At 53.1% G+C, this 20,164-nt stretch overlaps 6 protein-coding genes across 6 annotated transcripts; 5 read left to right on the top strand and 1 right to left on the bottom strand.

The window, feature by feature from the left end:
- Nucleotides 1-1,379: 1,379 nt before the first annotated feature.
- Nucleotides 1,380-3,209, top strand: A1O3_09544 (uncharacterized protein; the record flags this gene model as incomplete). Its single annotated transcript, XM_007739638.1, has 2 exons — nucleotides 1,380-1,768; nucleotides 1,820-3,209. 2 exons carry the CDS (start codon nucleotides 1,380-1,382, stop codon nucleotides 3,207-3,209), a joined length of 1,779 nt encoding a protein of 592 aa, XP_007737828.1.
- Nucleotides 3,210-4,203: 994 nt separating this feature from the next.
- A1O3_09543 (5-oxoprolinase (ATP-hydrolyzing)) lies at nucleotides 4,204-8,052 on the top strand (the record flags this gene model as incomplete). The annotated part of the gene is made up of 1 exon (XM_007739637.1): nucleotides 4,204-8,052. One exon carries the CDS (start codon nucleotides 4,204-4,206, stop codon nucleotides 8,050-8,052), a length of 3,849 nt encoding a protein of 1,282 aa, XP_007737827.1.
- A 350-nt stretch (nucleotides 8,053-8,402) lies between these two features.
- A1O3_09542 (uncharacterized protein) lies at nucleotides 8,403-10,014 on the bottom strand (the record flags this gene model as incomplete). The annotated part of the gene is made up of 3 exons (XM_007739636.1): nucleotides 8,403-8,501; nucleotides 8,578-9,672; nucleotides 9,733-10,014. 3 exons carry the CDS (start codon nucleotides 10,012-10,014, stop codon nucleotides 8,403-8,405), a joined length of 1,476 nt encoding a protein of 491 aa, XP_007737826.1.
- Nucleotides 10,015-10,441: 427 nt separating this feature from the next.
- A1O3_09541 (uncharacterized protein) lies at nucleotides 10,442-12,715 on the top strand (the record flags this gene model as incomplete). The annotated part of the gene is made up of 5 exons (XM_007739635.1): nucleotides 10,442-10,500; nucleotides 10,566-10,709; nucleotides 10,777-10,949; nucleotides 11,010-12,161; nucleotides 12,222-12,715. 5 exons carry the CDS (start codon nucleotides 10,442-10,444, stop codon nucleotides 12,713-12,715), a joined length of 2,022 nt encoding a protein of 673 aa, XP_007737825.1.
- A 521-nt stretch (nucleotides 12,716-13,236) lies between these two features.
- A1O3_09540 (uncharacterized protein) lies at nucleotides 13,237-15,351 on the top strand (the record flags this gene model as incomplete). Its single annotated transcript, XM_007739634.1, has 10 exons — nucleotides 13,237-13,445; nucleotides 13,565-13,657; nucleotides 13,725-13,777; nucleotides 13,831-14,071; nucleotides 14,130-14,171; nucleotides 14,244-14,274; nucleotides 14,323-14,445; nucleotides 14,516-14,918; nucleotides 15,002-15,080; nucleotides 15,132-15,351. The coding sequence occupies 10 exons, from the start codon at nucleotides 13,237-13,239 to the stop codon at nucleotides 15,349-15,351; spliced, it is 1,494 nt and encodes a 497-aa protein (XP_007737824.1).
- A 1,469-nt stretch (nucleotides 15,352-16,820) lies between these two features.
- A1O3_09539 (uncharacterized protein) lies at nucleotides 16,821-17,357 on the top strand (the record flags this gene model as incomplete). The annotated part of the gene is made up of 2 exons (XM_007739633.1): nucleotides 16,821-17,112; nucleotides 17,167-17,357. 2 exons carry the CDS (start codon nucleotides 16,821-16,823, stop codon nucleotides 17,355-17,357), a joined length of 483 nt encoding a protein of 160 aa, XP_007737823.1.
- Nucleotides 17,358-20,164: the final 2,807 nt, after the last annotated feature.

Below are 20,164 nucleotides of genomic sequence, written 5' to 3'. Positions count from 1 at the left end.
GGCGTGGTCACGAGAAGGTGGTGCAGACACTCCTCGACAAGGGAGCGGATGTTAATGCCCTCTATACAGCATCACGGGGTGGTCACGAGAAGGTCACTGTAGGTAGAAGGGTATAAGCATCTGCCCTTCTCCCTTAGATGGTTTTATCCATCATCATCACACTTGTACGTAATTCATAGCTTCAACTGTTTCTCTCACCTCAGCCCTCCCTTCTCGCTCTCCCTCTCGTTCTTCCTTCCACATCCAGTTTGAGACGCCGTGTCAGCTTCCGGCGAGGCAGAAACAGGGCTTGGCAGCCTACTCGACGCCAAAATCATCAACCTTGGACTCACCGTCGAGTGCAGTCGACGGGGGTATAGAGTGACTGCCTCAACCGCTTGCAGGTCACCCCATAAGGCATTTCTGCAATTGGATTAAAGAGCATAGACCTTGCGCCAACACGCGATAGTAATATGGTATCAGACCGGCTGGTCGTCTCAGCTGGTTTATCGTACCGCTGCGCCAGATATTGGCTCGTAGTTGGGAGGACTCGGACTAGCGGTCTTGAAGCTGCGAATTCTGCGCGGACGTCCCTCAGGGCTTAAGTGGGGAGGAGGCTAGAGGCCATCACGGAATTCTGAAAACCCCCTGCCGGGCCGGCCGCAGCAGTCGGTATCGTATCTAGGGACTCATACCACCGGGATGTTCCCAAGCGGCTGAAGCGCATGGGATTCTAGGTATTCTAATGGTGAGTAACTTGATATAGAAGTATTTGCTTCTCGACTCTTAACAATAGGGGGAGTGAAGGAATTCCGAGAGGCGATTTCAAGCTACGTCGCTCGGGCTAAACTTACTCGCGTCCGAAAAGGAATGTGCCTAAGGCTGGCTCGACGCACAGACTCGTTCTAGAAGGTAAATTTAGGGGAACTGAAACGATTCGAGGGCTGGCTGTTTACCTGTAACGAGTCCCGGTTGGCGGACCTGAGAGGGACGGAGGAACCTAGGATCGACGTGACGCCATGCTTGCGGGATTTTCGCTATTGGATAACGAGGTAGACTAGGAAGGGGGTGTAGAAGAAAGGGATCGGAATCGAGGTTTGGACGGATACCGTGTCGTGTAATAGTCACGAAAAATAAGTAAAGACAAGTAGGAACGCGGCAGACGGGCAGGTGCCCGACATATATAGGCGTTGTGAAAGCGGCGAGGGATCTCGCGCGGCTGTGCTACCCGATCGGGGGCGGGACGCCGAAGCAGGTTTAGGCTGCCATTTCACCGACATTGAGAATACGTAGTACTCCGTATTCTTGATAAGCTGGTTTTGTTGTCGGCAAAGGATTGGGACAACTTCAAGTTCAACAGTTGCATCTGATGCCCGTCCCCCTTCGCCTGCGCTGCCATTATGGCAGCAAAGCCGCCGCCGCCGCCGCTCCCCCCAAGGGCGACGTCCAACTTTCGCAGTCGTAGCGATAAAGACCAATCCTCATATTTATCTCCCAACTCTCAGTCATCAGGCGAATCTCCCTATCTCGCCGGCTTTCACGACCCACGGTCTTCTTCTACCCAGTCGCTCGGACCTGTCAAGTCGGCCAGTGATGAGCGGCGGACGTTGCTCATTGTCTACATCCATGGATTCCTCGGCGACGAAACCAGCTTCAAAAGCTTCCCCGCGCATGTTCACGGTCTGTTGACTCCTGCATTGGCACCGACTCATGTCGTCTACACCAAAATCTATCCGCGGTACAGGTCTCGCGAGAACATCGCCGTCGCCAGGAATGCTCTCAGCAATTGGTCTGTCTGAGGTGGCTTGTGACTTGATCATTGTTCGACTGACCTAATCAGGCTTGCTGCGCACGAATCGGACTCGACTGATATCATTCTCGTCGGGCACAGTCTCGGTGGGATCCTCGCAGCCGAAGTGGTTTTGATTCCCTCGAACGATCCAGGAAGCCACCTTTTCCAGCACCAGATCTTAGGCCTCATTGCATTCGACACGCCATTTCTTGGTATGCACCCTGGCGTCATCGGAACGGGCATTGCCAGCTTGTTTCGAACTCCTCCTCAAATCAAAGAATCTGCGGTGCCCGGTGCTTCTCTGAACCTAGACCTGTTTTCTGCGCCACAAGATGCCACTTACAACCCCTCTTATCAGAACGATGTCCACTTGGCTAACAGGAAGGGCAAGCTACAGAAGGCCTGGTACTTCTGGAACAAGCATGCTGGAGAGTTGGCAAAGGCAACTCGAAGTTACGTCTCCTCCCATCTCGAATTCGGTGGCTGTCTTGCCGATTATCCGGGATTGATAAAGCGCTACCGCGCCATTCGCGCCTTGGAGGATGTGGAAGAGACCATGAAACGTCGGGCGCCAAATGGCCGCCTCTTGAAGCGGGTGAGGTTTGTAAACTACTATTCTGCAAGCACAGGACCGGTCAAAGAAAAGCCACCAGACATCTTGGAGGTTGCAGCCACAGAGGAGACATCTTCCGTGGGCCATACACACAGCAGCCTTGGGGCTACAGATTCGAGTCCTCAACTGTCGCTTGAAGAACATCGAAACATCCAGGACCTCACCAGAGATGTCGCAGACCTCAAGGTGGATCATGGCCCTCCCAATGTGTCTATGCTGCCTTCTACCGGGGAAAACACACCTCCGCCGGGCGCTGAGACGAAACATGGTGAAGGCCTGGGTACCAGCAGTGAGATGGCGCGTCAGCCTCCTTTACCTAGCCCTGAGTTGTGTGATGACACGGGTACTCTCAGAACGCTTAGCATGGAAGATCTGGGTATTGACAAGGTATTTCAGGATGGGGTCACAGACAAGGATATATCGGTTCAACAGGAAACAGAAGACATACATGAGGAACGAGGCTCAACTCACCTGCAGACGGATCAACTCGAACACCCTACTCAGATGAGCGCCAAGAAGGATGATGAACCCATGAACGATGAAGAAAACACAGACAAAGCCGATACCCAAAAGAAACCCAAAGACCGCAAGTTCTGTGCGCTCCCGACCAGGAACCGCCAGACAGGTGAGCGGGATCACACATGGATCCGAGTGCACATGGAAGGCATTGACGAAGTGGTCGCGCACACGTCTCTGTTCAATATTGGAGAGACATATTCTAAGCTGGTCGGCGACACGGTTGAAAGGATTGGGAAATGGGTGGCAGAAGATGCATCACGGCGCCTGATTCTCGCCGAGATGGACACCGATACATGGGACAGTTAGTAGCCATGGTAGCAGCGGTAATAATGAGACAGCTATATACCCCTGTAATAGATCATGGGGGGAAACAGAGCGTACAGACGAAGTACCTCAGGAGGAATTGCATAGATACAATAGGCAATGATCCCACGAAAGAGGTGCCCACCAACTTAGCAGGCGCGTACCCGGATAGCACGTGAACGATACGTGTACGGTGGAGCGTTTATGGTCGCATGGCAGTAGCACCTGTCATGTGTAGTCACTCTTGCACAACTACCTACCTAGATCTCACCTTCGCTGTAATTTCACAGAGATCTTGTCACTCTAAAATCAGGTCTGGGGAGATGAGTACGAGGTGCATCGAAGCACGTCGAAATCTTCACAAGCCTCCTAAGCCTTGGCACACCCCTGCTGCCACCGACCACAGGCGGTAATGCTAATGCGGACACGGCGGACTTCAATCTCTCCCAATTCGAACCCTCTTTGTCCTGTTGCGTGACGGAAGCTGAGAAGGCGACAAACTATCTTGATGCCTCTATTTGGAGGCCGAAGAAAGACCGTCCTCGATATCTACAGTAACGCTAGCAGGCAATGTCCGGCTTCATGACACTGGCAGCAGAACCTATCCTCGACAACCTATTGTCGGGTAGATAGGGAGCGACGTTCAGCCCCTCCAACCAAGAGTCTTTCATTCCGGTCTAGGATCGAGTTCTATCTGCCTTCCCGGATACATGATTGTCGAGTCGGAGACCTCGCCGCCCTGCGAACCCATCATGTCTTCCATCCCGACTCGGCTCGGTCAATCGATCCCGACACGTGACCCGTGGCGGACTGGGGCTCCCGATCAAGTCCCACCAGGATCTTGAAGATTGCTCAAAGAAACAACAGTCGCGATGAGGAAGTACAAGTTGAAATTCACGGCGAGAGAACCTTTGCGTAAAGATTACCTGCCTTCCAATATTTAAACTTGGTCGGGCCCTTGCAACGACAGAAAGACAAGCGCCGTAAGATACCCGCCATGGAGAACAAGATCAGGATATCCATCGACAGAGGAGGCACTTTCACCGATGTCCACGCTATCGTGCCTGGGAAGCCTGACATTGTCCTCAAGTTATTGTCTGTTGATCCTGGCAACTATCAAGATGCTCCCACAGAGGGCGTGCGCAGAGTGCTCGAAGCAACTGGCCGACCCAGTCCCCGAGGGGCTCCGCTCAGCCTAGACAGCATAGGCTGTCTACGTATGGGAACCACTGTGGCCACGAATGCATTGCTTGAGCGCAAGGGAACCAAATCGGCGTTGTTGACCACGAAAGGCTTCAGAGACCTGTTGCGGATCGGCAATCAAGCTCGACCGGACATTTTCGACCTGTCAGCGAGGAGGCCCGATGTGCTCTTTGAGACCGTGGTGGAGGTGAATGAGCGCATCATTCCGTCGCACCCCAGATCCTCGCCAGATGCACTGTCGCCCTACAGATCGGTCACGGCTGTGACAGGAGAAAGATTCCACGTCATTGAAGAACTGGACGTGCCTCAGGTTACCGCCGATCTGCAGCGGCTCAAAGATCTGGGATTCCAGTCAGTAGCGGTCGCCCTCGTCAACTCATTCGCCTGTCCGGAGCACGAGATCCGGATTGGAGAGATCGCCACTACCTTGGGCTTGTCGGTCGCTCTATCGTCCGTCTTACAACCAATGATCAAAGTCGTCCCGCGAGGTATGTCGGCCACTGCGGATGCCTATCTTACCCCGGTGATTAAATCTTATGTCGATTCGATATCTGCCAACTTCCACGGAGGTCTGGCAGGTGAGCATGGGTGTCGAGTCGAGTTCATGCAATCCGACGGAGGTCTCGTCGACTTTCGCAAGTTCAGTGGGCTTAAAGCGATCCTGTCCGGCCCTGCAGCGGGTGTGGTTGGCTATGCCGCTACCAGCTGGGACCCGGAGGCCCGGGTGCCGATCATCGGTTTCGACATGGGAGGAACCTCGACGGACGTTTCTCGTTTCGACGGTCACCTGGAACACACCTTTTCGTCCAACATTTCGGGTGTCAGTATCCAGGCACCGCAACTGGACATCAACACCGTGGCGGCAGGAGGGGGTTCTATTCTGTCGTGGCGGAATGGTCTGTTCTTGGTCGGGCCAGAGTCTGCCTCTGCCCACCCTGGCCCGGCCTGTTACAGAAAGGGAGGTCCATTGACGGTGACCGACGCGAACCTTTTGCTAGGTCGCTTGCTTCCAGATTACTTTCCCAAAATATTCGGCCCGTCAGAAGATCAACCTCTTGATCAAGAAATCACCAGGACAAAGTTCCAACAGCTTACGGAAGAGATCAATGCTCAGCAAAGTGCCAGAAAGTTTTCGCCCGAGGAGATTGCGCTAGGATTCCTCAAGGTCGCCGACGAGTCCATGACACGCCCCATCAGAAATCTGACGGAAGCCCGCGGTTACGATACCTCATCGCATCATCTGGCCTGCTTCGGGGGTGCAGGAGGCCAACACGCCTGTAACGTGGCCGCTTCGTTGGGGATTTCGCGCATCATTGTCCACAAGTATTCGTCTATCCTGTCCGCATATGGTCTGGCACTTGCTGAAGTGGTGCACGAGACACAAGAACCGATGGCCGCAGAATACATCACTTCTCGAGATCTGATCGCCCAAAAATTCCAGGCCCTGGTTGATCGGGCTTCTGAGCAGCTCTTCGAGCAGAAGTTCACCAAGGAGCACATCAGACACGAGCTTTTTCTCAACATGAGGTACGAAGGATCGGATACAAGTCTGATGATATTGAAGCCGGATGACAGTGACTTCGCCTCGGCTTTCGTCGCGCGGCACCGCCGCGAGTTCAACTTCAGCTTTGAGCGTCCAATCCTAGTGGACGACATCCGCGTGCGAGCAATTGCGTCTTCGAAATCGGTTGTGGAAAAGAGTCCACTGCAGCAATTGAAGGAGGCCAAACTCAAGCCTGTTGGAAAACCCGTACGGCACACCGACGTCTATTTTGACGCCCAACATGGTTTCATGCAAACCCCGGTCTACCTCCTCCACGAGCTAGGAACTGATGTCCAAGTTCACGGGCCGGCGATCATCATTGACAATACCCAAACAATAGTGGTTGCCCCAAACGCCACCGCCAATGTGCTTCAGACGTGCGTTCTGATTGACCTGGCGTCTATTCCACGTCATATCGAAGTCAATGCTGCCGGACGTTTGGTAGATCCGATTCGACTCACGATATTTGGTCACCGCTTTATGTCTGTGGCCGAGCAAATGGGCCGCACCCTCCAAAAGACAGCCGTATCCACCAACATCAAGGAACGGCTCGACTTCTCCTGCGCCTTGTTCTCGCCCGATGGCGGTCTGGTGGCCAATGCTCCTCATGTTCCAGTCCATCTCGGGTCTATGCAATTCGCCGTCCGCTTTCAGCATCGGCGCTGGTTGGGTAACCTTAAAGACGGCGACGTGCTGGTGTCCAATCATCCTATCTCCGGGGGCACCCATCTCCCCGATGTGACGGTCATTACGCCGGTTTTCAATCCCGGCACGGACGAGATCATCTTTTACGTCGCCTCACGAGGACACCACGCCGACATTGGCGGTATTCTTCCGGGATCCATGCCCCCTAACTCCACTGAGTTGTGGCAAGAGGGCACCGCCATCGAGTCCGAAAAGGTTGTGGAAAATGGCGTCTTTAACGAGGCGCGTATGCGCGAGCTCTTCCTGGATCTTCCGGCTAGGTTCCCCGGTTGTTCTGGTAGCCGGAACATTAGCGACAATTTGTCCGATCTGAAGGCGCAGATAGCGGCGAACGCTCGAGGCATTACGCTGATCCGGGCCCTGATCGAGGAGTACGGGCTGGACTTGGTGCAGATGTACATGTACGCCATCCAGTCGACGGCGGAGCTGGCGGTCCGAAATTTGTTGAAAGGTTTATACCACCAATACAGAGGCGCGCCCCTGGAAGCGCTCGACTTTATGGACGATGGTACGCCGATCAAACTGAAGATCACCATTGAGGAGGATGGATCAGCCGTCTTTGACTTTACTGGCACGGGGCCTGAGGTCAATGGTAACATCAATGCCCCCGAAGCCATTACGCACTCGGCAATCATCTACGCCCTTAGGTGTATGATCAAAGCAGACGTTCCCCTGAATCAAGGGTGCCTGGCTGCCGTCCAAGTCAAGATTCCGAGCCCGAGTATTTTAAGCCCTACCCGAGTGGCGGCCGTGGTGGGTGGAAACGTGACCACCAGCCAAAGAGTGACGGACGTCGTTCTCCGGGCACTGCATGCCTGCGCAGCATCCCAAGGCTGTCTTAACAACCTGACCTTTGGCATCGACGAGATCAAGGACCCTATCAGCGGCGAGACCGTACGGGGTTTTGGCTACTACGAGACGATTGCCGGTGGTGCCGGCGCTGGTCGCACCTGGGAGGGCGAGAGTGGTGTCCATACACATATGACCAATACACGCATCACAGACCCGGAGATCCTTGAGAAGAGATATCCCTGCATACTCCGCAAGTTTGAGCTGAGAACAGGGTCAGGCGGACAGGGCCTTCATTGCGGTGGAGATGGGGCGCTCCGAGAGATTGAGTTCTTGACACCAGTCCAATGCTCCATTCTATCTGAGAGAAGAGTGCACCGGCCGTACGGCTTGGAAGGCGGTGAGTCGGGTGCGACTGGGTTGAATTTATGGTTGACGAAAGATGAGTGGACAGGTCAGAAGAGGGTGGTGAACATGGGTGGCAAAGGCAGTGTCCCAATGAAGACAGGAGATCGGGTGGTCATCATGACCCCTGGCGGAGGTGGATGGGGGAGGAAGGAAGACAAAGTTAAGGTGAAGGTGAATGGCGTGAATGGCATCCACTGAGAGATGCCTTGTATGGTTTCCCAGGTAGCACAGAAAATGATCTTGAGATCAACCTACCAACTTCGTAGGATTGATTGAGACGCTCCTTGTTCTCTGGCAAAAGAGTCCAGGCAGTGCCTTTGACTGAGAAGATATCACTACCATTGTATGCTGAAAGGACTTGGGCAGGGAATGCCCATGCTTAGAACTATTGGTGTCAATTTTGCTGAGGAGCAAATATATAGATTTTACTAGTCCACTGCAGAGGCATTAAGAAGGCGAGAAATGAAATGGTGAACTAGATTCGACTTCTGCATGAAGTCCGATCGAGGTGTGCCATGTAAAGCACTGTCTCTACCACAAGACGCCATCTACTTCTTGTGAAGACGCATCCAGATGGGAGGAGGATACTTGACCGCGCTGACGCGGATTTCATCCTCCAGGGCTTGGTCGGGATTGAGAAGGTCCATCTGCAACCAACATTGGCGGTCAGGGTCAGCTGGACGGATGCGGATGAGGCGGCCAAATGACGGGCGAGAGACTTACACGAAAATGCAGCATGATAAGCGGCACGACCTTCTTCAACTCCAGCCAGGCTATGTGGATGCCCATACAAATCCGCTTGCCGGCACTGAAGGCGATGAAGGCGCGGTCCATGCGTCGCCTCTGCTCCTCAGATGCCTCCAGCCACCGTTCTGGTCGGAATTTGGCGGCATCGTGACCATAGACCTCCTTGTCCAAATGGACCGCGTCGATCTGGCAGCCGACCACTGTCCCTGCCGGAATGTATTTACCGGCGATGGTGGCGCCTCCAGGGGGCACGACGCGGTCCAAGCCCCAGGCCGCAATGGGAAACAACCGCATCGACTCCTTGAGCACGGCGTCGAGATAGGGCAGTCGGTGCACGTCGTGCCACAGGGGCGGGTTCGACATGATCCCGTTGTCCACGGCCTGCTCGAGCTCCTTTTCCAGGCTGTCCCGAGCGACCGGATGCTTGCAAAGCAGGTAGAACGTATAGGTCAGGGTCCCCGCCGTGGTGTCGGCTCCCGCCCCGATGGTCGACATGATGATACCGAGAACGGAATCCTGAGGCAAGAGATCCGGGTGCTTGGCCTGTCCATCGAGAAATTTCTGCAGCAGATCCTTCTTCTCCAGATCCAGCACACTCTTGGAGGCGGGTCGGGCCTTGAGCTTTGCCAGGCTCACCCGGGCCAGCGGGCTGTCAGCTTGCTTCCTGAACAGGGAGGTCCATGGTGCCTTGAAAAAGAAGTAGTCGGGGCCCGGCATGGCTGCCCAGTGGCCCCAGTGATCGAAGCGGGCAATGATGGCGGCGAGAAGGCCTTCGACATCGCCTCCTTTTTGCATGAACCCCAGCGACTCGCTGAAGGCCATGCGCATCAAGACGTCGATGGCAAACAGCTGCAGTTGCTGTGAGATGTCTGTGGTTGGCTGCTCTGCCAGACATGTGAGTAGGTCCTTGCCCGACGCTTCGATCGACGCCTCGTAATCGAGGAGTGAGTTCGTGGTGAAGGCACTGCCGACCGATCTGCGCACTGCCGAGTGCTGGATTTCACTCATGGCGATGATGCTGGGCACGGCGCGTCCTTGACTGACGGGTGCGGCGGCGTTATACGACGACGCCTGTGGTGGTCAGGTCAGCCGATATGCTCTGGGTCCGAGGACAGGACGTGGTTCCCTTACCTTGACCCAGACCGGTTTGGTGCTATACACGACGGGCACGGCATCCGGATCGCTGATGCTGATGTGATTTGGCCCTATCCGCACAAGATACCCGTATTTCTGGTGAAGTTGGACCAGTTTGGCCGAGTACCCCGGGGAATTCTGAGCACGAAAGCGCCAAAGGTCAGAGAACCGGGCGAGAAATGGGCCAGGAATTGAAGCCAGATGAAGATAGGACCGGACGAATCTGGCGAGAAGGCCCAATGCTCCTACAAGGAGAAGCAGAGCGGCGACGACCTGCATCTGAAGGCGATTGGATTGATTCGGGCCAAGGTTGCTGGTTGCTGTCTCGTCTCTCGTAGTATTCTGGAGCCTTGGTTAAATAGGAATAGGAGGCGCCGGCCACACCATTCTCCTGGCACAAGGGGAGCATTGGCAATGCGGTCCAGGAGCACGCCGAATGCAGTCGGGAGTGGACAGGTCTGGCTCTCACGTAACAGGTCCTGTTGATCGATAGATGATCGATAGTATGTAGATGCTGTACGGATACTAGATACTGTAGATAACCAGGCTCCACATGATCAAGCTGACGCTGGACCCGTATCGGCCTGTGGGCCCCGACATTGCCTGAGCCATCGGCCCGGTACATAAACCATCAGCTTCGTTATCTTGTCTCCCAAATCTCGGGCTCGTCGAGAGTCGAGAACGAAGCCGGCAAAGCATGCCATCCATGGTGTTTCCCCGAAAGCGCCGTCCCTCCAACGACGCCCTCAAGCGCTCGTCGGTCGCGTATGAGCCCCCGTTCCCGTTGCCCTTCTCCCGACTTTCCGAGTGGTACTGTCACTGACTTCTAGGGGGCGAGCACACAGCTGCGATCGATGCCGAGGCAGGAAAACAAAATGTGCGGGCACATTTCCCGATCCTTGTGCGGCGTGTGTCGATGCAAAGCAGCCCTGCATCTATTCTGACTCGGAGAAGAGGGTCACTGTGCCTGAAAGGTACGTACCGCGCGACCTGATGGGGATGGCGGGGATGGCGAGGCCGGCTGTGCTGACAGGGCCGTAGATATCTCCATAACCTGCAAGCCCAGGCCAGAAAAGCTGTGGCTGCTCAAAGTCGAGAGCCGGTTGCCAATCCTAATCCTAATCCTAATCCTCCCGACAACATCGCCAAAGATGTCGACATTGTCGCTTTCACCGGCACCGACAACTGGGTTGCCGGCCGCCAGGGACAGTATTGTATGCAACAATGCCGTCGCATTGTGTGTGTCTGGTGGTGCTGACTGCGTATGTTTGCAGATTACATGGGCAACTCCTCGTCCACATACATTGCCAACAGACTGAACCCGACCACGGAGACGCTGGCATGGCATATGTATCCGCATTACGACGATGCCTCATGGCTACGACGCACTGTCGTGGACGGCCAGCTCCCTCAGTTACCGCCATACGAGTTTGCCAGGCATCTATACCTTGCGCAGCACGCCTACATTGGCACCATCTTCTCCTTCCTGAGCGAGGACGACTTCAACGTCCGGCTGAAGCACGTGTATTCGCGGCTACCGATTCTGAGCGACAAGGATGACTGCCTCATCTACTGCCAGGTGCTCCTGGTTTTTGCCCTGGGCCAGATGTACTCGGTCAATCAGTGGACGGGAAACGACGGCCCTCCCGGCTTTGCCTACTTCAAACACGCCTTGAAATTCCTGCCCGACGTGCACGAGGATAGTTCCATCCTGTTCGTCGAGGTTCTGAGTTATGTCGGGTACTACATGCAGGCTTTGAATCGAAGGGATGCGGCCTACCTCTACCTCGGCCTCGCGCTGCGCATGGCCGTTTCCCTCGGTCTGCACCAGGAGGTCTTGGACCAAAATATTGGTGCCTTTGAACGCGAGCGACGGCGCCGAGTCTGGTGGTCGACCTACAGCTTGGAGAGGCTGCTTTGCGTGACATCAGGCCATCCTATTTCTATCCAAGACGACGACATTGACGTCTCACTCCCCAGCCCGACCGAGGGGGAGCATCCTCGGCTGCCGGCCATCCTCGCATGTTACACTCGGCTATCGAGGATTCTGGGTCGGATTGGAGAAGAAATCTACCGGCGGAAACAAAAGTCCGGGACCAGTCTGGCGGCATCGGTGCAGAACATCATGAACAGCCTGTCCGACTGGTATCGCCAAATCCCCGACGAACTGCGCCTCCAGCCTGCCGATTGGGAAAAAGAGGTGAACCGGGAGGGGGTTTCGCTGTACCTGTACTACTATCAGTGTATCAACATGACGGCCCGACCGCTGTTGCTGTATGCCGTGCAGAGACAAACTCAGCGGCCGACCACGGCGCGATGGGAGGATGGGTTGCCGGCAAATATGGTGAGCATCATCCACGCGGCCATCGCAGCAGCGAGATCTAGCACCTCCATCTTGAAAGACGCTGCCAAGTTCAATCTCGTCGGTGAGTTGCATTCCCCGTTGGCGCACCCGCTCTCCCTGGCTTCTCACTGTTCGCCCATAGCCACCTACGGGTTCATAGACGGAGAACAGGCCTTTTCGGCCGCGCTGCTCCTCGTCATGGTCAACATTGCGTTTCCATACAAAGAAATGGACGCCGTGGCCATGAATACTTCGCTGCTCGTCCTGCAAGGTATGGCCGGTCGGGGCAACAAATACATTCGGGCATGTCACTCGCTCCTCACCAAAATCAGAGACACCATCAAGTCGAGAATGGTCGGGCCGGAGGGGAGTGGCGACCGCAGCAACAGTCTCCTACAAGAACAGCAACCAATAGTTTACCCACTGCCTCCAGATCAATCATCTCAGCTGTCACCGACCCATTTGCTTACGCCGGGCGCGCAGAACAGGAGTCGAGATAGCTCCAGGCCCGTAGATCTGGACGATGATGTGGAATTGTGGACAGAGGTCCTGGATTCCATCGGCATCGACATGGACCGACATTGGATCGAGACTGCCCTGATGGCTGAAGAGAGTATGGCCATGGAAAGTGTGTAGCTAGGACACCGGCATTGCATTGGCCAGTGAATATATGATTAGCCATGATCCGTCCTCCCCCCGATGTATCTGTACCCTGTATATCAGGAGACCATGTGGCAGGCTTCGTTCTGAAGACGCGGGCCGATGATGGCGCTGCTTTGGATAAACCCGGTCGCGATATGTGAGGGCTTTGACCCCACGAGATAAGGAAGAGAGGCGTACATACCGTGTCCAAAGCGTCTAGCCTAAGCTTTGTCCCAGTCCCGGCGATGTTCCCTATCACAATAGGGGTGCGAGATCGGGTAGCGTCCCGAGAGGCTCTGATTGGCCCGCCACCAGCCAGGCCAGACATGTTGATTGATAGACATTTGAAGCGACGAGAGCCAAATGAATAGTTATAAGACGCCCTGCAGGGCGGCTGGGGACTCGTCTTCATGGTAGTAGTATTATTATTGCTCACGAGTTTGACTCATCGGTAGTATTATCGTAGTCTTAGTCCCAGGCCCGCTTGTTTGTGCCACCTCACCTCCGACGACGATATGACCGCCGACACTAAGATGCAGGACACGCTCAAGGAAGTGCCTGGCTCCGACAAGGAAGAGCCCATCAGCGAGGGCGCATACTCGACCATCGCGGCTGACTACGTCGGAGACTGGACTCCCGAAGAAGAGGCCGCGGTGCGCAGGAAGTTTGACTTCACCATCACCCCACTCATCACATTGCTGTACTTGTGTTGTGCCATTGACCGGTGAGTTAACATGCCTGGAGGTCGACTATTCACGCGCTGATGGGGACAATAGCTCGAACATTGGGTGAGTTGCTGCTACCAGCATCAGGACGGCGTCAGAACTGATCGGCATCCGACAGCAATGCTCGTATCGAGGGTATGGGCGAAGAGCTGCATCTTGTCGGATACCAATACAACATCGTCCTCAGTATATTCTTCTGCTTCTACCTCGCGTACGTGTCCTCAGCTGTCTTATCTTCCTTCTGGCAGGGCTCCAGGCTGATCTTGATCCTGCGGCAGTGTCGAGGTTCCTAGCAATGTTGTTTTGAAACACGTTGGTCCTAAGTGGTACCGTAAGTCACCCACCCTCGGCTTGTGCTCTGTGCGGAGGTTCTGACCTGGCCAGTCCCGTTCCTCGTCTTCTCTTTCGGCCTGGTCTCCCTCTGCACCGCTTTCGTCCAATCGTACGCCGGTCTCGCCGTCACCCGAACCTTCCTGGGAATTTTCGAAGGAGGAGCCATGCCAGCTGTAGCATGGATCCTCAGTTCCATGTACAAAAGGAACGAACTGTTCTTCCGCATGAGTTTCTTCATCTCTTCCAGCTCCCTGGCCAGTTCCTTTGGGGGCTTGCTCGCCGCCGGCCTGTCGTAAGTCTTGCCCGACTTGAGACTTGACTCAAACTCTCATGCTAAGCCTCCTGATCAGCCATGTTCCGAAATGGGGCACCAACGCGGTACCGATCGAAAGGTATGTACGACCAAGCCTCCAACGGCTGCTGGCGGCTGTCACTGTGTCAATGTGTCTCTGACGGCGGATCAGATGGCGCAACATTTTCTTTTTCGAGGGTCTGGTCAGTCACACTGATCCTACTGGTCCGGCTTTGGCTGACGATGGACAGATCACAATGCTCATTGCAATGGCCGCCCCGTTCTTTATGGCTCAGAGTCCTGGCACCTACCGCTTCCTGACTCCCCGACAGCGCTACATAGCTGCTGAACGGCTACGTCGGGACCTCGACATGGTGAGCGGGAACAGTCCAGTCCAATTGCATGCCTTGTGCCGCGCTGATCATAACGTCTTATACTCCCCAGAGCCCTAAGGAGCGCATCACTTGGCGGCATGTCAGGCTCGCCATTTTCAACGTCCACACCAATGTGTGCGCCCTCTGCTTCTTCTGCACCAACTCGGCCGTGCAAGGAATGGGGGCTTTCATCCCCACCATCCTCAAGGAGTTTGGATGGACCTCGACCGAAGCTCAGCTGAAATCAGTGCCCCCATATTTGGTCGCCTGTGTGCTCACCATCGTCCTCGGCTACTGCAGCGACCGAGCCAAGCAGAGAGGTGTTTTCATCGCCGGCATTCTCCCCACCAGCATCACAGGGTTTGCCATCCTCCGATTCTCGTCCAACCCCGATGCCAAATATGCAGCCGTCTTCCTGAATGCAATCGGCTGTTTTGCCGGCAGTGCGGGAATGTTAAGTTGGGGAATCAACAGTGAGTCTTGTCTTGCCCCCCTCAATGCAGTATTGTGAAGCCGAAGGGGAGGGGAGGGGAGGACATGTTCTGACCAGACGCAGATGCCGGCAGTCCGGCGACGGCCGCCGTGGCTAGTGGATACATGGTGAGCATTGGAAGTGTAGGAGGTGTTTTGTCCACGTGAGTAACCCATGGTTCTTGATTCACTTCGGTGGTTAACCTTCATCTTAGCTGGACTTACCTCCCCGACGACTCGCCGCTGTTTCACAGAGGTCACTCTATCAACCTCGGACTGCAATTGTTCTGTTTCGTATGCGCTCTGGTAGGCATTGCTCACTGCCTGTATGAGAACAAGGTCAGATCCATGGGCAAGAGAGATGACCGGCTTGATGGCGTCGAGAACAAGTTGTCTTTGTGTCATAGAAACCCAGAGTTCCGCTACATGTTGTAGGTAGAATAGGAGCGGGAATGTGGGATATAGCTCTAAAGATTAGCCTCTTTTACGGTTGGGTGTCCTTCTGTTGACAGTCTCGTTGGCAAGAACGATGACAACCACCACAGTACTCATGAACAGTTGGCTCTGTGAGAATGACCTCATTCTCATCTAGTTGGAGATGGTTGTGCTCGTGCTCGTCCCCTACACAATATAATTCCCAGTGATGACAACGAGGTTTCTTATTCCTCGGTGGCAGAGTCGAACATTCTCGCCGAATGCATTCTGGAGGTCGAATGAGGCGTGAGCAGTCCTGTTCAGTTCATGACGTTGCTCTACCATCCGCATGTGACAACGCAGAGTCTAATATAGCTCGCCCTGGTTTGTCGTGTAAGATATCAATCCACGGAAATGGATTCAGCTGCCTGCGCAGTGCTTGGGCACGTCACTCGTAGATGCCATGGTTGTGTGTAAGGAGGTCTTGCTTGAGAATGAAAGAGCTAGGAAATCCATCTGCAAGGATGGCGCACCTTGAGCACTAAGTTTGCCACCTTACAGCAAGGATGATGTTGGTCGGCTAAGGTGCTGTGGCGATCAAGACTTGATTGGCAGACTTCTGGCGCGGCTTCCTCCACCTTCAATATTTGCTAGAGTCGGAGAAAGTTGCCTTACTTTATATAATCCTACCACCATGCGCTGTTGATGTTGTCAGCGCACACCTTCAACATGAATTATTAATGTTACTTCGGAAATAGTTTCTAGTGATTACAGTATTGTTCACTAGATACTCCTTCCACAGCATATCATAGTAGGTCCCGCAATAGGTATAAGAGGATGCGATAGATCCCCCTTCTGCTGATGTATCATAATCCCTTTTCATTATTCCATACTAGTCACTTATTGCTGCCTAATATCAACCAAAACTGAAAATGGTGTCCTGGGCTATCACTGGCGCGACGCGAGGCATTGGTGTATGTTCTTCATCAGCCTCTCAACCATATCCTGATATACTAATAAAAATATATTTATAGCTTGGCTTCGTTGACAACCTTGTGAGTTTATCGCGATCATCATAGGTGCGGTGAAGGCATGCCACTGACAGCGCCTTTAAAAGTCTCTAGATCCGAAGAACCAAGTGTTTGCTATTATTCGAAGTCGATCAACTGCCGGTCCGCTTGAGGAGCTTGCTTCAAAGCGCAAAAACATCCATATTGTACTGACCGATATCTCCGACCCGGCAAAATTGGCCCAGGCTGCCGCTGAAGTTTCCAAAGCCACGGCCGGTTCGCTCGATGTCTTGGTACTCAACGCTGGCTCCGCAGGGCCAGAGACCAGCGCGCTCCCCCCAACTGCTTTGTGAGTGAACGACCTAGTGCGCTTGAGAATTCAGATTGCTGACACAATGTAGTCATGGAAAGGAGGAAGCGCTGGAGAAGGAGATCAATGAGAATGTATGATCTCTCAGCTAATCAGCGCCAATTAGAGCGATGACAGCAAAAGTTGACCGCGCACAGATCAAAGCAAACCTTATCAGCAACATCTACGTCATCAACTCATTCCTCGATCTTGTTCGCAACGGCAAAGAGAAGAAGATCATATTCATTTCCAGTCCGAGCGGAGACCTCGAGTTCACTCGTGTCACTGGCATTGCTAATGTGGTTGGATATTCTGCCAGCAAGGCTGGCATGAACGTTGTTATGGCCAAGTTTGCCTCTGAATTAGCCCCAGAAGGCATCAAGACACTGTCTCTGAGTCCAGGATGGGTAAACACAGATGCTGGTCAGTCAATACGCAAGGCGAATCTTGTTGACACACATGACTGACTTGCAACAGCAAAAGCGGTCACTGGCGACCCGGAGATACGGAAATTCATGCTAAGCGTATTTCGGAAAATCGACCCAACTGTTGACGGACCGATTTCGGTCGATGAATCAGTCACCGATCAACTCCAGGTGGTTCAGAATTTGACTGAAGCGGATAGTGGAAAATTTGTCACACATCGTGGAAATAACAATTGGTTCTAGTCTAGAAGCCGAATGCAAGTATCTTGATAGAATTCCAGAATAGTTGCCCAAGACCTGAACTCAGGCAAATGGTGGTATGAATGGAACTCCACCAACAACTGTATCAAAGATTGTTAGATAATTGACTTTGTTCTCCGTATTGAGGTCATGCTGGTTCCACACAGCCTCAACCATATGCTGAATAAGATGGATGTGGCTTGATCTTCGTCTTTGATCTTGCCGACTTTGTTCGAAAACGTCCAGGATAGCCAGGCGCTGCTCATCGTTGACTGCTTCGCAGGCGATAATAAACAATGGCCACGCGTTCTGGCATGTTGCCATTTTGGTCATCAGCAATATTCCTTCTCTTACAAGTCGTCTATGATGGAACTCTGTGCCTGAAACATCATGAACCACCCGATTGACATATATCAAGCACGCGAGTCGATGAAGATCGGAGACCATAGTACTCCGGTCAATCGGGGTCACGTGAACAGGGCCATAATCTCCCACTTCCCTGGAAATATTCTGTTCCAGCACCTTCGTGCGCTCCGTTCCAGCATTCGCATAATTCGTCTCGGAGGGTTTCGCGACTATAGCTCGTCTACATGTATGTACGACGAGCTCGAGCACATCGGTTGGACAGCCGACGTTATCCTCTACCTATCGCAGGATTAGATGATGCCAAAGAAAGTCCACAAAGGCTTCTCCTTACCCTTGAAACACTTCCCTCGATGGCTCTGGGTGATCTTGCCATTGGGGCAAAGCCGCAACCTTCATAGGGCACCTTCCAATGCCTGACGGTGAACTCTGCGAGGACCTCGTGATAATAAATCCAATCAAGGAACACGGAATATTCTTGCCGAACTAGCTTTTGGAATGCTGGTGACGTGTTGATGATCTTTTTTACTGCGCATAGGTATTGTATCCAACTCCCTTTAGAGTTTGATTCGAGGGAGAGCTGTGATGATTAGACGACCATGGTGAGCCTATGCGGACCGGGTTATAATACCTCATAATGATATAAAAGCATCGTTGCAATCAAGTTCTGAAGCAGCGTCTTCTCGTCGAGCCAGTTGATTGACTCTTTAACTGAAGTAATGACAAGATGCTTGTGGCGAAAGCTCGTCATGTTACCGTAAAGCTGTAGTGATGCGAGAGCAAACACGCCTTGTAGGACTGGATTGGTCGTATTGGATGGATCTGAGAAGGCAATTCTCAAGATAAATTGTGCCAAAACCTCCTCGTCGGTTGGTCCTAGTATTAGTGATCTGGATTCGTTGACTGGGGTGTTTTGGTCAGTGGGATGATGAGATCTAGAGAAGTTCACCCTACATACAGAACCCTAATAAATGCGCCTCTTCGCTGTTTATGGCGGTAGGCGACAGATAAGTCGGGCGAGAGACTTTCATGGTCCGAAGGTAACGAGCTGTAGATAACGGTCGTTAGTATCAAGTAGCTTGATAGTGTGTCAGAGGTGATGTATCACCAGGAATTCTTCTGTTCTCTAGCTCCTCTGATAGCGATATGTCCCAGGAAGATGAATTTAGAAACCTCTTGATGTTTGATAGATAAGGATTCACTGCGCGGCGTGTATCACGCGAGATCATGGCTCTTTTTCTATCGCCGTCTCGAGGCCAGGATAGCTGGATGCCATAGCCTTGACAGACACGACGCGCCTTGGTGCAGTTGCCGCAAGTCGGCCGGTGCAAGTCACATCGAACTTTGCGCTCTAAGCAGAAATCAGCATATTGTCTTTGTATAGCAGCTTATCCTCTCTGTTGTGTATACCTCTGCAAGTCCAACACCCTTTTATTCCCATGGTAAGATCCTCGTGGGCTCGGCCTGAGTTCGTGATGCGTCGTGAATCATCTCTGGTGCAAGGTTTAAAACCGGTGTAGAGTCCTAGCCTGCGTGGTATGACAAGGCCATAGCGTAGGTGTGACAGCACGTGCCTCGGTGCTCTGCCAAGGCTTGTAAAGACGTCAAGGTGCTTCGACGCGCTAACGAGGCGCGTCGTACACACTCCGTACTAGGCACTTAAGTATATAGTCTGACGAGGCCCCAGGCCCCGTTGAAATATGACAAGTCTTCCGTACAATCGGCTATGAGTATTTCGCACCCATGGGTGTTTATTTCGCACCCATGGGTGTTTCGCTAAACTTCATGCGGAAGGTTAATTGAGAGAGGCTCCTTATTAGTTAATTAGCACTTCTATATCTATAGGGGGTGCTTATTTCGTAGATATGCCTAATTAGGCTCTTATAAATAATAGGCAGGTATACCGAAAGAAGGCTAGTCTATTAATTAAGGTTAGAGGGCTATTATATACTCCGTACGCTATTTTTATAGCTAAAATCGACCTATTCGCTATAAAATAACCCGCCTCTCCTATTGGTCTCGTTAGTAGTAATTCCGACGACCTAGAGTAGAACTATAAAGCGCTTATAGACTATCTCGGCGATTAGATAGACTCTAGATTCGATAGCGACGGCGATAACGCGCTACTCCTAGGCTTTCCGCCTATACCTTTTACTTCTCCTCCTTCTACCTACTATCTTACGGAAGATCTCTACTTTAACGCGCTCGATACGTAGTTCTATCGACGCGGATATACTAACGTGGATGATAAGCGAGCTGGCCAGATAAGCGAGCTGGCCAGATAAGCGAGCTGGCCACTCCAACCCGACCACCTCAACATAATCGGCCTATACTTAACCACCATACATTGAATTGTTTGGAATTACTCAGATTCCTCTTCCTCAGACGAAGTAATAACTACTTGACAGGTTCTGGAGTTATGCCCGACGTTGCCGCAGACACCACAC

Source organism: Capronia epimyces (genome assembly GCF_000585565.1).
Source record: "Capronia epimyces CBS 606.96 chromosome Unknown aczIQ-supercont1.10, whole genome shotgun sequence".
NCBI classification, from domain to species: domain Eukaryota; kingdom Fungi; phylum Ascomycota; class Eurotiomycetes; order Chaetothyriales; family Herpotrichiellaceae; genus Capronia; species Capronia epimyces.
The sequence above is the reverse complement of the archived record's forward strand: the minus strand, read 5'-3'. Positions and strand labels throughout refer to the sequence as shown.